The 14,482-nt window shown below is 38.8% G+C and overlaps 1 protein-coding gene across 1 annotated transcript in view; it reads right to left on the bottom strand.

The window, feature by feature from the left end:
- Positions 1–14,482, bottom strand: part of LOC133619413 (phospholipid-transporting ATPase ID-like) — a 111,089-nt gene that overhangs the window by 54,821 nt on the left and 41,786 nt on the right. The window contains exons 4-7 of the mRNA XM_061980417.1: positions 13,505–13,618; positions 6,079–6,177; positions 2,810–2,871; positions 2,514–2,586 (exon numbers count right to left, since the gene is read on the bottom strand). Coding sequence (XP_061836401.1) covers positions 2,514–2,586; positions 2,810–2,871; positions 6,079–6,177; positions 13,505–13,618 — 348 coding nt within the window. The remainder of the gene's footprint in view (positions 1–2,513; positions 2,587–2,809; positions 2,872–6,078; positions 6,178–13,504; positions 13,619–14,482) is intronic.

Raw genomic sequence — 14,482 nt, 5'->3', positions numbered from 1 at the left:
ACTCTCACACTATTATGTTGGATCCACTATGGACTGGACTCTCACTATTATGTTGGATCCACTATGGACTGGACTCTCACTATTATGTTAGATCCACTATGGACTGGACTCTCACTATTATGTTGGATCCACTATGGACTGGACTCTCACTATTATGTTAGATCTACTATGGACTGGACTCTCACTATTATGTTAGATCCACTATGGACTGGACTCTCACTATTATGTTGGATCCACTATGGACTGGACTCTCACTATTATGTTGGATCCACTATGGACTGGACTCTCACTATTATGTTGGATCCACTATGGACTGGACTCTCACTATTATGTTAGATCCACTATGGACTGGACTATCACTATTTTGTTAGCTCCACTATGCACTGGACTATCACTATTATGTTAGATCCACTATGGACTGGACTCTCACTATTATGTTAGATCCACTATGGACTGGACTCTCACTATCATGTTAGATCCACTATGGACTGGACTCTCACTATTATGTTAGATCCACTATGGACTGAACTCTCACTATTATGTTAGATCCACTATGGACTGGACTCTCACTATTATGTTAGATCCACTATGGACTGGACTCTCACACTATTATGCTAGATCCACTATGGACTGGACTCCCACTATTATGTTAGATCCACTATGGACTGGACTCTCACAATATTATGTTAGATCCACTATGGACTGGACTCTCACACTATTATGTTAGATCCACTATGGACTGGACTCTCACTATTATGTTAGATCCACTATGGACTGGACTCTCACTATTATGTTAGATCCACTATGGACTGGACTCTCACACTATTAACTAGATCCACTCCACACGTCCATTGCACCGGTCGCCCGGGGGGGAGGGAGTGGTCCCCACATCTGCGGTCCCCTCCAAGGTTTCTCATTGCATCCCATTGGGTTGAGTTTTTTCTTGCCCTGATGTGGGATCTGTCGTTGTGGCTTGTGCAGCCCTTTGAGACACTTGTGATTAAGGGCTATATAAATAAACTTTGATTGATTGATTGATCGACTGTTAAAAACTGTTTTAAAAGTTTAATAAAGTCCAACACTTTATCTAGCTCTGCATGCGCTTTAAAATGTTGCTTTTGGTGTAAAACTAATTTGTTGCATTGTTGTTTACAATGGCTATTAATGCTGATTCAGCCCATTGCCCCTATTACAACATTGGTTTTGTTGTATGGAGGGTCAGATTAGGCTGATTAAAATAAATTGATTTTTTTTTTTAAATGTGTCACTAATGAATTAAATTTGGAAATAAATAAATAAATGTGTTAATAAATGTCTAAATTAATTTAACTGGTTAATTAATTATTTCAAAAATAATTATTTCATGTGTAATTAATAATTTCATTAGGAGATGTAAAAATTGAAGGATGATATAAATCAGTGATATCAAACTCAAGGCCCGGGTGCCAGATCTGGCCCGCCACATCATTCTATGTGGCCCACAAAGGCCTGGAAATAATATGCGTCAATAAAGTACTTTATCTTTTCTTACAAAATGTATTTGTTCTTTCCATTTTAACAGAAAAATATGCAGGTACCGCATACCTTTTAAACTTTAATAATATCCAATTTAGCCAAAAATATATTATTATACTTTCCAAACATTTTATTTTGTTAAAATACTTACATTTTGTTATCCATCAAATTGTACACTGTAAAAATTACAATACATTTTCCTGTAAAATTAGTATTTGTTTAATGAGAAATTCTGTCAACTATTACTGTAAAATCTATGGTTGTTATTTTTACTGTTAATGGTAAAACAGTATCACCGTTTTTTTTAATGGTAAAAAAATTGGCAGAATAAAATTAAATAAAAAGTTGCCAGAATAAAATAAAAATAATGGTAAAGTTTTTCCATTTACCGTAATATGTTGCAAAAAACACTGTACATTTTATAGTAAAATTCTGGTGATTGAGTTGCTAGTATTTTACTGTAAAAAAATACAGTTTGTTTTTTTAGAGAGTATGTAAAAAATATATATAATAATCAAATACATAAGCAAATTCATATATCATGCGTTGCCCTCTTTGATTGAAACTTTTATAGTAGATTGCACAGTACAGTACATATTCCGTACAATTGACCACTAAATGGTAACACCCGAATAAGTTTTTCAACTTGTTTAAGTCGGGGTCCACAATAATCAATTTTGAGGGCAGCCATAACTACAATGTGGCCCTCATTGAAAATCCAATGTAGGTCAATCTATGCTAAGCTATTTGAAAAAAACCTCAAAAAAAACATATTGGTTTTGTCTAGCTTACATAACAAATGTGTGCAATAATATATTACATATTAATAATCAACTAACCTCATTTTCACAATATGTTAAAAGCCAGTAACTAATGGGCTGCGTGCCAAAATGGTCCCCGGGCCGCACTTTAGACAATTGCAGTCTAAAGAATAAACCCTAGTTTTTATAGTTTTGGTAAGAAAGTGAAGGAAATGGTAATGACAAAAAAATTCTCACGGTGACAAACTGGTTGTTTTCCAGCTTGATGATGTCGCCCACCTGCACGCTCATCCACTTCTCGCTGCGCAGTCTGGCGGGAGGAAACAGGATGTTGTTTTTAGGCGCGCCATCAAAAATAAATGAAGTTTTTGTACTCCAGGAAATAAACCCTGCCCAAATTTGGACGCCGGGTAGCGAGGTCGAACTTGGATTACAGATTTCCCCCGATTGACAGTTTCCTGACATAAGCTGAAGAATCAAGGTCACTTTGGGTGTTTTTTTCACAATAAAAGCCCTTCCTTTGACTGACTTACTTGCCATCGATGAGGACTTGGACTTTCCGGTTGTTGACTTGATTGTCACTCCTGTGGCGATTCTGGAAGCAGAAGCGACATCCATCATTTAAAGCAAACACTTTCCCTGTTGGAGACTTAAATCTGTCTTGTGGAAGCTGATTAAAATCTTAAAAGACTATTCTGTCTCCGGTTAATGTTTAAACTCATTAAGTTAATGAGTGTCACACACGTTTGTTTAACCTTGAGAGTACACAATGCAATGTTTGAGTAACAAAAAAATCATTGTTCCAATGTGATATTTAAAAAAAAAAAAAAGGTTTTATTTAATCTTTATTTAACCAGGAAAAACCCCCATTGAGATAAAAAAAACAAAAAACATTTTCACATAAAATGACATTACATTTGGCTTTACAATACATTACAAATGCTTGTCCGTCCAAGGGACGCCTTTTTGGGCCAAAAATCCCAGCAAGCCTCCTTAAAAATCCTGGTTCTTTTTTTCCTTTCTTTTTTTCCCCCTAAGTATCAGAGCCTCTGAGTCTTGGCTGATACCGATATTAATCTGATACAATATCTGCAGGAATCAAACATACTTTTAGTATTTTGTAGTGCGGGCTGTCAGAAAAGGCTTAAACGGGTGAAATAAGTTGTTAGAATAATTATGTATAAATTATCACACAACTCTTATGCTTAAAGGCCGTTGCTATAGTTATTATCAATTGTGCTGGAGTTGTACTTTTCTATCTGTGCAAAGGGACAACTCGCAATCTTGGATTGCGAGGCGTCTCGCAACAGTTTTTGTGTCCAGACCCGGCCTGCTGATTGCCAAGGGCGAACATCAGTACCGTGATACAGACTAAGCAGAGACAGGGCGATATCACGAGTGTCAGCACATTTGCATTTCTGAATAATCATATATTGTGTCTAACTGGGGCTGCTGAAATGACCCCCCTTCCTTCAGAAGCAGCCTCAGTGATGTAACCAGGGACCTCCCGAATAAATAGTGGAGCACGTGGGCTGTGCCGTAGAGCGTAGGATGGAACTGTAACTAAGTGTACAGCCCAATACGTCTCTCCTCATTGAGCAAAATTTAGCTCTGTCTCTGCATGATTCCTTGCTTCTTGTCTGTTTAATAAATGTCATCAGTGTTTAAACCTGACATGAGTCAAACAGAACAATCGTGGGTATGAAAAACTCTTAACATATTTAGTATTAACCATCTGGAAAGGATGTATACTGTCTTTCAGTTTAGGTCAGGGGTCGGCAACCCAAAATGTTGAAAGAGCCATATTGGACCAAAAATACAAAAACAAATCTGTCTGGAGCCGCAAAAAATTAAAAGCCATATTACATACAGATTGTGTGTCATGAGATATAAATTGAATTAAGAGGACTTAAAGGAAACTAAATGAGCTCAAATATAGCTACAAATGAGGCATAATGATGCAATATGTACATATAGCTAGCCTAAATAGCATGTTAGCATCGATTAGCTTGCAGTGACCAAATATGCCCGATTAGCACTCCACACAAGTCAATAACATCAACAAAACTCACCTTTGTGCATTCATGCACAACCTTAAAAGTTTGGTGGACAAAATGAGACGGAAAAAGAAGTGGCTTAAAACACGTCCTAGAACGTCGGAGAAAGTTATACATGTAAACAAACTACGGTGAGTTCAAGGACCGCCAAAATTAGTAGGACAAAACGGCGCTCGCCAAATACTCGAATCAGTGAAGCTGACAGTGTGCTTTATAACAATTAGGGAGGTTTGTGTCATGTTTGTCCTCCTACAGAAACCATATTAAAACAAAACATTTTTTTTTTCCCTCTCATCTTTTTCCATTTTTCATACATTTTTTAAAAAGCTCCAGAGAGCCACTAGGGCGGCGCTAAAGATGCGGCTCTAGAGCCGCGGGTTGCCGACCCCTGGTTTAGGTACAGTGGAATTTTTTTGTTTTGGAATTCATTAACTTAAACTCGTGACGCAGTAAGTTGAATGATGCGGACACATTTGTTACTGGACACTTTTAATACGCTTCTGCCTTGGAGACGTTGTATGTTTAAGTAATTTGCAACTATAATTATTTGATAATTGTTTATCCCTTAGGGGTGATGGACAGCTGGGCAGCGCCTGAAGAGCTGCAGCCCGCCACCGTAGCCCCCCCACTCCCTCCCCTCTGTTGCAAGTCTCGTGATGTATGTTGTAATATGTATGTGGAGGTTTTTTCCCACTCCAGACTGGGAACCCTTAGGAGCCCAGTCTGGATTGTATTTTTTTACTCATCCTCCCCCAACATTTACCTTTTTATCATCTTTTACGGGGCGCCTTCTGGCACTGTTTCTTTGTCTAATCTTGAACGGGTTTGTGCCGATAACAAAGTTTCATTGTACTTGTGCAATGACAATAAAGACCTACCTACCATATTGATAAATGTGCTGTTTTACATTAACAATATTGTTTTATGAAGGACGCTCACTACATATGTCTAGCTTGTGTGCTATAGTGTGCTTGGCTGATGTGTAGCTGCTAGCTCTTAGTAGCCTATAGCCTACCATGTTTACCTTTTTAAATGACTTGACTTCAAATAAAAGAGAAGACCAACCTTGTGTGTTTAGCTTTGCACAAGTAAACACGCTGCAGGACTGATTTTATCGGTGATTTTAGATGCAAGCCGATATCATCTGATACTTACCGTATTTTTCGGAGTATAAGTCGCACCGGAGTATAAGTCGCACCTGCCGAAAATGCATAATAAAAAAGGAAAAAAACATATATAAGTCGCACTGGAGCCTGGCCAAACTATGAAAAATACTGCGACTTATAGTCCGAAAAATACGGTATTTATTTGCTGATATCAGACTGATATCTGATACCAATATCAGATCAGTACACCTCTACTCTTAATTATGTTCGTAGCCTTCAGTTCTTGGCACTTTTAACGTATGTCTAGCGTGTGTGCTATTGTGTGCTTAGCTGTTGTGTAGCTGCTAGCTCCGAGTAGCCCATAGTCTCGCTTTGTAAACAGTAAAAAAAACACGTTGCTTGTATTGGACATGACTGCTTGTATCGGAGATTTTAGACACAAGCGATATCAACATAGGATCAGGACAGCCCTAATTGTCTCCAGAAGGGAAACTTGTGCATTTCTTCATCAGCGTGACAAAAAAAAAAAAAGGGGAACCGGCCACATTTCCAAAGTGAGGAAATAGTTGAATCAGTTTTCACCAAGTCAGCATTTTGATTTTAAAAATGCTTTTGGAAGAAGGAGAAAAGAGCGCTCACAATGTCGTCGGTGGCGTCCTTGGCGGCGGTGACGGACAGCACCAGGACCAGAGGCACCACGGTGGTGAACCAGGACAGGGACGAGATCTCAGGAATCACCTGGAAAAAAAAACAGACAAAACAAAAACATGAAAATATGAATGTGGAAAGAGAGTGTGATCAGCGGGCTTGTAGGAGTAAAGGTCACCGCCTCTGTCCATGGCGCTGAAAACAGAGCGCCATCAGACGGGGGCGTGGCATGTGCTGACGGCGAGACACAGCTGGCAGATGATTAGATTGCGCAGGTGGTATGTGTTAATCTAAACATCGGTTGTCTTTAACGGTGCAGGAGGGAGAGGAGGACTGGTGAGACTGAAAAGTCTGGACAAACATACGAGTGAAAACTGGAAAAAAAACATTAAACCTTTGTTTAACGCTGCACAACTAGCTTCCGGAGTGTATATCCATGAGTCTGTGAGTACGCAAAGCTTACATTGAAATTGTTAGATTTGATTTTGTGCAGGGAAGTGGGACTTGATCAATCCAGCATAGACTATTGTGATGTGCCTAAAAGGGTACTTTAAAACAGGAAGTAGAGAAATATGGTTTGCAGTAGTTCCAACAAGGAAAATAACGGGAAAACAATTTATTTGATGCAGGAAATTTTATAACGTACGATTGGATGGAGCGAGTTTCCACAGCCTCGCAAAGTCATATCAACATGCTCGTGTTGGACAATAATACACATTTCACATGATCAACAATACTTATAATACTGTAATCAATACCTGTTTTCTATAGGGGTGAATACAACTTTTTCCGCTGAGGGCTACAGGCTGAAAAAACTAAAATTACAAGAGCCATTTTGCTAGTTTTCCCCTTCAAAGCCAGTACACTATGTAGATTTTTTTCCCAAAGAACTAGAAAATGCAATTTCAGTAGAAATTTCACGTGAATGCGGAAGAGAACTGAAATGCTAACAGTTAGCGTCAAGTAAAAGTCTGAGAAAAATGAGCTGAAAAAGCTAGCCTGCTAACAGCACTATGCTAACATGCTACCGATAATAGCATGCTTATAGTTAACATTAGTGGAATACCAAAATATATGACACTGAGCAAAAAAAAATCTAGCATGATAAAGTTAGCATGCTAAAATGCTAACTGTCGTGAAATACCAAGATACCGTATATCACGCTGAGGTGTGTAGCTAAAAATTTTGTTTAAAATGCTAGCCACGGGGGAGAACATGCAAACTCCACACAGAAAGATCCCGAGCCCGGGATTGAACCCAAGACTACTCAGGACCTTCGTATTGTGAGGCAGATGCACTAACCCCTCTGCCACCGTGCTGCCCCTATATATATGTCGTATTAGCTAAATAAAAATCTATTATGCTAAAGTTAGAATGCCAAAATACTAACTGTAACATGCGTCAAATACCAAGATACTGTATATCCCACTGAGGTGTGTAGCTGGAAATTTTGTTTAAAATGCTAGCCTAGAAATATGAGCAAAATGAGCTAAAAAAAGCTAGCATGCTAACAACAACAGCATGCTTACAGTTAGCATTTGTGGAATACTAATATATATGACAGTGATGTATATATGCCGAATTAGCTAAAAAAAATCCAGCGTACTAAAGTTAGCATGCTAAAATGCTAACTGTAACATGCGTCAAATACCAAGATACTGTATATCACGCTGAGGTATGTAGCTGAAACTTTTGTTTAAAATGCTAGCCTGGAAATATGAGCAAAATGAGCCAAAAAAAAGCTAGCATGCTAACAATAGCAGCATGCTTTCTGTTAGCATTAGTGGAATACCAATATATATGACAATGATATATATATGCCAAATTAGCTAAAAAAATCTAACATGCTAAAGTTAGATTGCCAAAATGCTAACTGTAACATGTGTCACATACCAAGATACTGTATATCACCCTGAGGTGTATAGCCAAAAATTTTGTTTAAAATGCTAGCCTAAAAATATGAGCTAAAAAAAAAGCTAGCATGCTAACAATAACAGCATGCTTACAGTTAGCATTAATGGAATGCCAATATATATGAGAGTGATATATATGCCTAATTAGCTAAAAAAAAAAATCTAGCACACTAAAGTTAGCATGCTAAAATGCTAACTGTAACATCCGCCGAATACCAATATATTGTATATCACGCTAAGGTGTGTAGCTGAATTTTTTTTTTAAATGCTACCCTGAAAATATGAGCAAAATTAGCTAAAAAAAAAGAAGCTAGCATGCTAACAGTACTATGCTAACAATAATAGCATGCTTACAGTTAGCATTAGTGAAATACCAAAATATATGACACTGGGGTGTATACCTGCCAAATTATCTAAAAAAAAATCTAGCATGCTAGTGTTAGCTCAAATGCTAACTGTAACATGTGTCAACTACCAAAATACTGTATATTACGCTGAGGCGTGTCGCTGAAAATGTTGTTTAAAATGCTAGTCTGCTAATGTTATCAAGTACCAAAATATGACTGAGTTGTATAACTACAAAATGTCCATCCATCCATCCATCTTCTTCCGCTTATCCGAGGTCGGGTCGCAGGGGCAGCAGCCTAAGCAGGGAAGCCCAGACTTCCCTCTCCCCAGCCACTTCGTCCAGCTCCTCCCGGGGGATCCCGAGGCGTTCCCAGGCCAGCCGGGAGACATAGTCTTCCCAACGTGTCCTGGGTCTTCCCCGTGGCCTCCTACCGGTCGGACGTGCCCTAAACAACTCCCTAGGGAGGCGCTCGAGTGGCATCCTGACTAGATGCCCGAACCAAAAAAAAGCTAACATGCTAACATGTATCATTTGTCATGTAACAAAATATTTGACCCCGAGGTATGTACTTGCGAAAATTAGCAAAAAAAAAAAAAAAGCTAGCACGCTATTAATACAATTCTAAGGATTGTGCCACGCGTTGTAAAAAACGACCTACCGGTTATTTGACACAACACAGCAGCAACACAACCAATGTTGTAACTAGCAGCAAACTGCTGAGTCAGCATGACTTGCGCTGATGAGCTCATTAAAAACAAGCGTGCAGCAAGTCTAACGCTCGTGAGTTTCACACCGCCGCCTTTCTTTGTATTCCTACGCATCAATTGAATGTATAATATAAGTGTTTAATGGAGCAGAAAGAAGATCTTTAAAAAAAAGCCCGAGAGAGGAAGTATTGGACAATGTTATTAGGAAGATATGAGATGAAGTGAAGTGAATTATATTTATATAGCGCTTTTCTCTAGTGACTCAAAGCGCTTTACATAGTGAAACCCAATATCTAAGTTACATTTAAAGCAGTGTGGGTGGCACTGGGAGCAGGTGGGTGAAGTGTCTTGCCCAAGGACACAACGGCAGTGACGAGGATGGCGGAAGCGGGGATCGAACCTGGAACCCTCAAGTTGCTACCACGGCCGATCTACCAACCGAGCCACTATTGTACAATAAGAATGAATTTGGAATGTCATGAGAATAAAGTCGTACAGAAATTAATCTTACAGGAATAAAGACAGAATTTAGTTTTCAATGTTGCTATTTTAAAAATAAATTAAAGCTGCAAGCAGCGATGGACGGGACCGACTTTTGCTGTTGTTTCCTGCCTTTACCCATTCAACATATCTTTACATGCACATTACCTACCTTCTCTGCATATTGGGGTCACACTTGTGCTTTCTGCCTTTACCCAGTCAACATATTTTTACCCGCACAGTACCTACCTTCTCTGCATTGTGTGGTCACGCTGGTGCTTCCTGCTTTTAAGCGGCCATCTTGAGGCGGCAGCATCAGCGCAGCGGTTCTTTGAAGGCTCGTAAAATCCAAACCGGAGCAGTTATGAAAACTCTTTCATCAACTTTTAATCAGAAGGGTTCAATCTCTCTCCTGTGTTAGTTTGAAGCCGACACGACAAACTCGCTCAGAGGAGATAATGTTTAAAAAAAAGGTGACTGTTTTGACCCCACTTTTGTTTTGAAAGGGGAATTGCAAACTTCCTGTTGATTTTTGCTGAATGAAATGTAGATGAGACCTACATAGAGGTTTTTGTTTCATGTCTCTATGACATTCCTACCGGACGTTACAAGCAGTTTTGTCTGTGTTTTATTCCTAGGGGGCGCTAGAGCGTAATTTTGAGTTTTCGTTTTTTTAAATTTTTTTATTAGATCGCAATTTCCGCCAGTCCTGATGTTTGTGTCCAGTTTGGTGAGTTTTGAAGCATGTTAAGGGGGTCAAATTACAGCTCAAAGAGGCAAAAATGACTGTTTTTACGAAATTTTTGTTTTGAAGGGGGAATTGACAACTTCCTGTTGATTTTTGCTGAAGGATGTCGGCGTATGAAATCTAGGTCTAAGTCAGACCTACATAGAAGTTTTTGTTTCATGTCTCTACAATATTCCTACTGGAAGTTACAGGCCGTTTTGTCTGTGTTTTTTCCTAGGGGGCGCTAGAGCGAAATTTTGAGTTTTGGGGTTGTTGTTTTTTCATTAAATGGCAATTTTTGCCAATCCTGATGTGTGTGTCAAATATGGTGAGTTTTGAAGCATGTTAAGGGGGTCAAATTACAGCTCAAAGAGGCAAAAATGACTGTTTTTACGAAATGTTTGTTTTGAAGGGGGAATTGCCAACTTCCTGATGATTTTTGCTAAAGGATGTTAGTGTATGAAATCTAGGTCTAAGTCAGACCTACATAGAGGTTTTTGTTTCATGTCTCTACGATGTTCCTACTGGAAGTTACAGGCCGTTTTGTCTGTGTGTTTTCCTAGGGGGCGCTAGAGCGAAATTTAGATTTTGTTTTTTGATTTTTTTTTATTAGAAATGGCAATTTTTGCCAGTCCTGATGTGTGTGTCAAATATTGTGAGTTTTGAAGCATGTTAAGGGGGTCAAATTAAAGCTCAAAGAGGCGGCGGTATAATAAAGAATAATAATAAAACCTTACAAATTCAATAGGGTCCTTTGTCCCAAAGGGACAGAGTTGGCTTTTTTTTTTTCCAAAGACCTGAATTTGACCAAAATCAAGTTGTATTTTATCAAGAAAAAGTCAAATTTGCTAAGGAATTAAGTTATTTCTGTTAAAGAAATGTCATAAAGTAAAACAAAATAAATACAAATGTAATTTTAACAGAATTTTTGTGATAAAGTCATGATCCTACAAGAAAACCGTTGCATTTTTTTTCTTTAAAAAAACTCTACTTTACGATAATAATGTCCTAATTTTGGTATAGCTCGGTTGGTAGAGCGGCCGTGCCAGCAACTCGAGGGTTCCAGGTTCAAACCCCGCTTCTGCCATCCTAGTCACTGCCATTGTGTCCTTGGGCAAGACACTTCACCCACCTGCTGCCAGTGCCACCCACACTGCTTTAAATGTAACTTAGATATTGGGTTTCACTATGTAAAGCGCTTAGAGTCAATAGAGAAAAGCGCTATATAAATATAATTCACTTCACTTCACTAATTTTAAAAAAATTATCATAGTCTTAAAAGAATGCATAAAAAGGTGATATTTTTCAATAATAGTACCGTATTTTTCGGAGTATAAGTCGCACCGGAGTATAAGTCGCACCTGCCGAAAATGCACAATAAAAAAAGAAAAAAACATATATAAGTCGCACTGGAGCCCGGCCAAACTATGAAAAAAAACTGCGACTTATAGTCCGAAAAATACGGTAGTCTTAAAGAATAAAAACATTTTGGAGAGTCATTTTTTTTCCTAAATAGTTCTAATCAGTGACGTGCGGTGAGGTTGATGGCTGGTGAGGCACTGACTTCATCACAGTCAGATTTACAAACATATGAACCCTAAAGAGTATCTTATTCACCATTTGATTGGCAGCAGTTAACGGGTTATGTTTAAAAGCTCATACCAGCATTCTTCCCTGCTTGGCACTCAGCATCAAGGCTTGGAATTGGGGGTTAAATCACCAAAAATGATTCCCGGGCGCGGCGCCGCTGCTGCCCACTGCTCCCCTCACCTCCCAGGGGGTGAACAAGGGGATGGGTCAAATGCAGACGACAAATTTCATTACACCTAGTGTGTGTGTGACAATCATTGGTACTTTAACTTAACTTTACACATACAAACTGTAGCACACAAAAAAAGCACATTTAATTAAAAAAAACGTTATTATGGTCTTACCTTTACTTATAAATGAAGTCCATGCGCCGCAACTAAAGCCCTCACTTAAACTTTCCAAGTGCAAGATTGAATCTATTTAAAAAAGTGTAACCGAGGGTTTATAAATGTTGCCTATACTGTATGAAACTACAAAATAACAAACACGGAGGCTCCAGTTTACACGAGGACCACTTTATTTACCTTCTTTCAAAAACCTCCGCTCCACTCCGTGTCATCGCTTCCGCTCTTAGCGCCTTCAAAATAAGAGCTCAAGGCATATACTGTATAACAGCGCATAACAGGAACTTAACATCACAAAGAGGAAAGCCCATGAAAATAGGTTACAAAAGTTATTTAATAAGAAGCCAAAAAGTGCAAAAACAATAATGTTCGTGTTGGAGGAGTTGTGAATTAGATACACCTGCAGTCTGCAGGTGTACCTAATGTTGTGGCCCTGCAGTCATTCACAACTCCTCCAACACCAACATTATTGTTTTTGCACTTTTTGGCTTCTTATTAAATAACTTTTTTAAATAGATTCAATCTTGCACGTGGAAAGTTTAAGTGTGGGCTTTAGTTGATATAATAATTCTACGGCGGGGGTGCAGGAGGCGGGATTACTGGAGCCTCAGACAGTGCGTCTTTTGCAGCTGTTTTATGATCGCTCAGCACAAGAAATACGTTACACACATACAGTTGTTGACAAAATACACTGTACATTATATACCTCAGCTAACTAAACTATGGAAATGTATAATATAATTCATATAGCAATACAGTCTCACTGCACAGCAGGCCAGCAGTTAGCCGAGTCCGCAATCCATGTTGAGGCACTGAGTGACGTGCCTCAACTGGCTGCTGTTCACCGCACCGTCTCTTCTCAGTATTTGAACGGCAAATGTGAAAATTCAGCGATTTTGAATAAAAATAATCTAAAACTGGTGAAGTTAAATGGAAAATAACTTTATAGTATAATCACTGGATACATATAACAATTTAATTAATTTTTTTTCTTTTTACATTTTTTTTCTTTCCATGATGGCAGGTGAGGCCCCGCCTCACCTGCCATCATGGACTGCACGTCACTGGTTCTAATCATACATGATGAAATATAACAGCCAAGTCATATTTTTTCTTTAAAAGGTCATGAATCGCAAAATAAATTGTTAATTTAGGAAAGAAAAAGATAGGAGATAGACATATATTTATCGAGAAAAACATTGGGAGGATGCAGAGAAGTCATAGTTTTGCAAAACTCTTAAATAAACTTGAGGTATTTACCATGAGAAAGGTTTTTGAAAATATGACTTCATCACAGAATGACGCACCTGGAGCACCAGCAGAAACAGGAAGTAGGCGTTAGCGATCCTCTGGAACTGCTCGAAGAGGTTGAGAGGTAGGAAAGTGAAGAAGTTGTACTTGGAGGTCTTGATGGCGTTCGTCTAGGGAGGACATTTTCATTGAAAAAAATTAGTAGCAGCATCCTCATCATTACCAGTATCCCTTCATACGCACGTGTACCTAATGTTGTGGCCTGCCCGTTTATGTAACTTTTGGTAATCTTTTGGATGGCAGCTGTTTAGAATCTCATCTAAAAAGCTTGTTTGGCAAAGCTACAGTTTGTTTGTAGAACTCTTGCAAATGTTTAACTAATGGAGCTGGGGGGGTCAACTGCAGGACGCTTGCTGTCCATATGGTTCTGATCCGGACAGCTGGACTGTCCTGGGACTAGCTCCAGTACACAAAGGACCAACTCGTCCAGAGCCTCTACAGCAGGGGTGTCAAACTCAAATACAGAGTGGGCCAACATTTAAAACTGAACAAAGCCGCGGGCCAAGGTTGAACAAATGAACCTTTTAATAGGGACCTAAACAAGTTTTGCATTGAATATTGAACAAGCAAGGCTTATATAACTTCATAGTGACACGCAAAATCGAGTTTCATATAATAATAATAATAATTAAAAAATATATAAAATACAATTTAAATAAAAATTGAATGCCTCTGAGGTAAATATCAACATTAACTTTTTCCACAGGCTAATATATTTGAAAATAAAATAACAATGAATAAAACAACCATTCAGGACTTTAAACTGCTCAGTTTGCAACACACTGATCTAATCTGATGTGCCCAAGCCAGATACCTGCCATCTTTTCTTGGATGTCGGGTTAATGTCGGGGCTCAGGCTTTGAGCTGAGGCAACCTTCATTATCGAACGAAGGTGTTCATCAGTCATTATATCTCGTAGTCCACCCGGACCACAGTCTTGGGGGCGTGCCTTAAATGCACTGCCTTTAACGTAC

This window comes from Nerophis lumbriciformis, linkage group LG20 (assembly GCF_033978685.3).
Source record: "Nerophis lumbriciformis linkage group LG20, RoL_Nlum_v2.1, whole genome shotgun sequence".
Lineage (NCBI taxonomy): Eukaryota > Metazoa > Chordata > Actinopteri > Syngnathiformes > Syngnathidae > Nerophis > Nerophis lumbriciformis.
The sequence above is the reverse complement of the archived record's forward strand: the minus strand, read 5'-3'. Positions and strand labels throughout refer to the sequence as shown.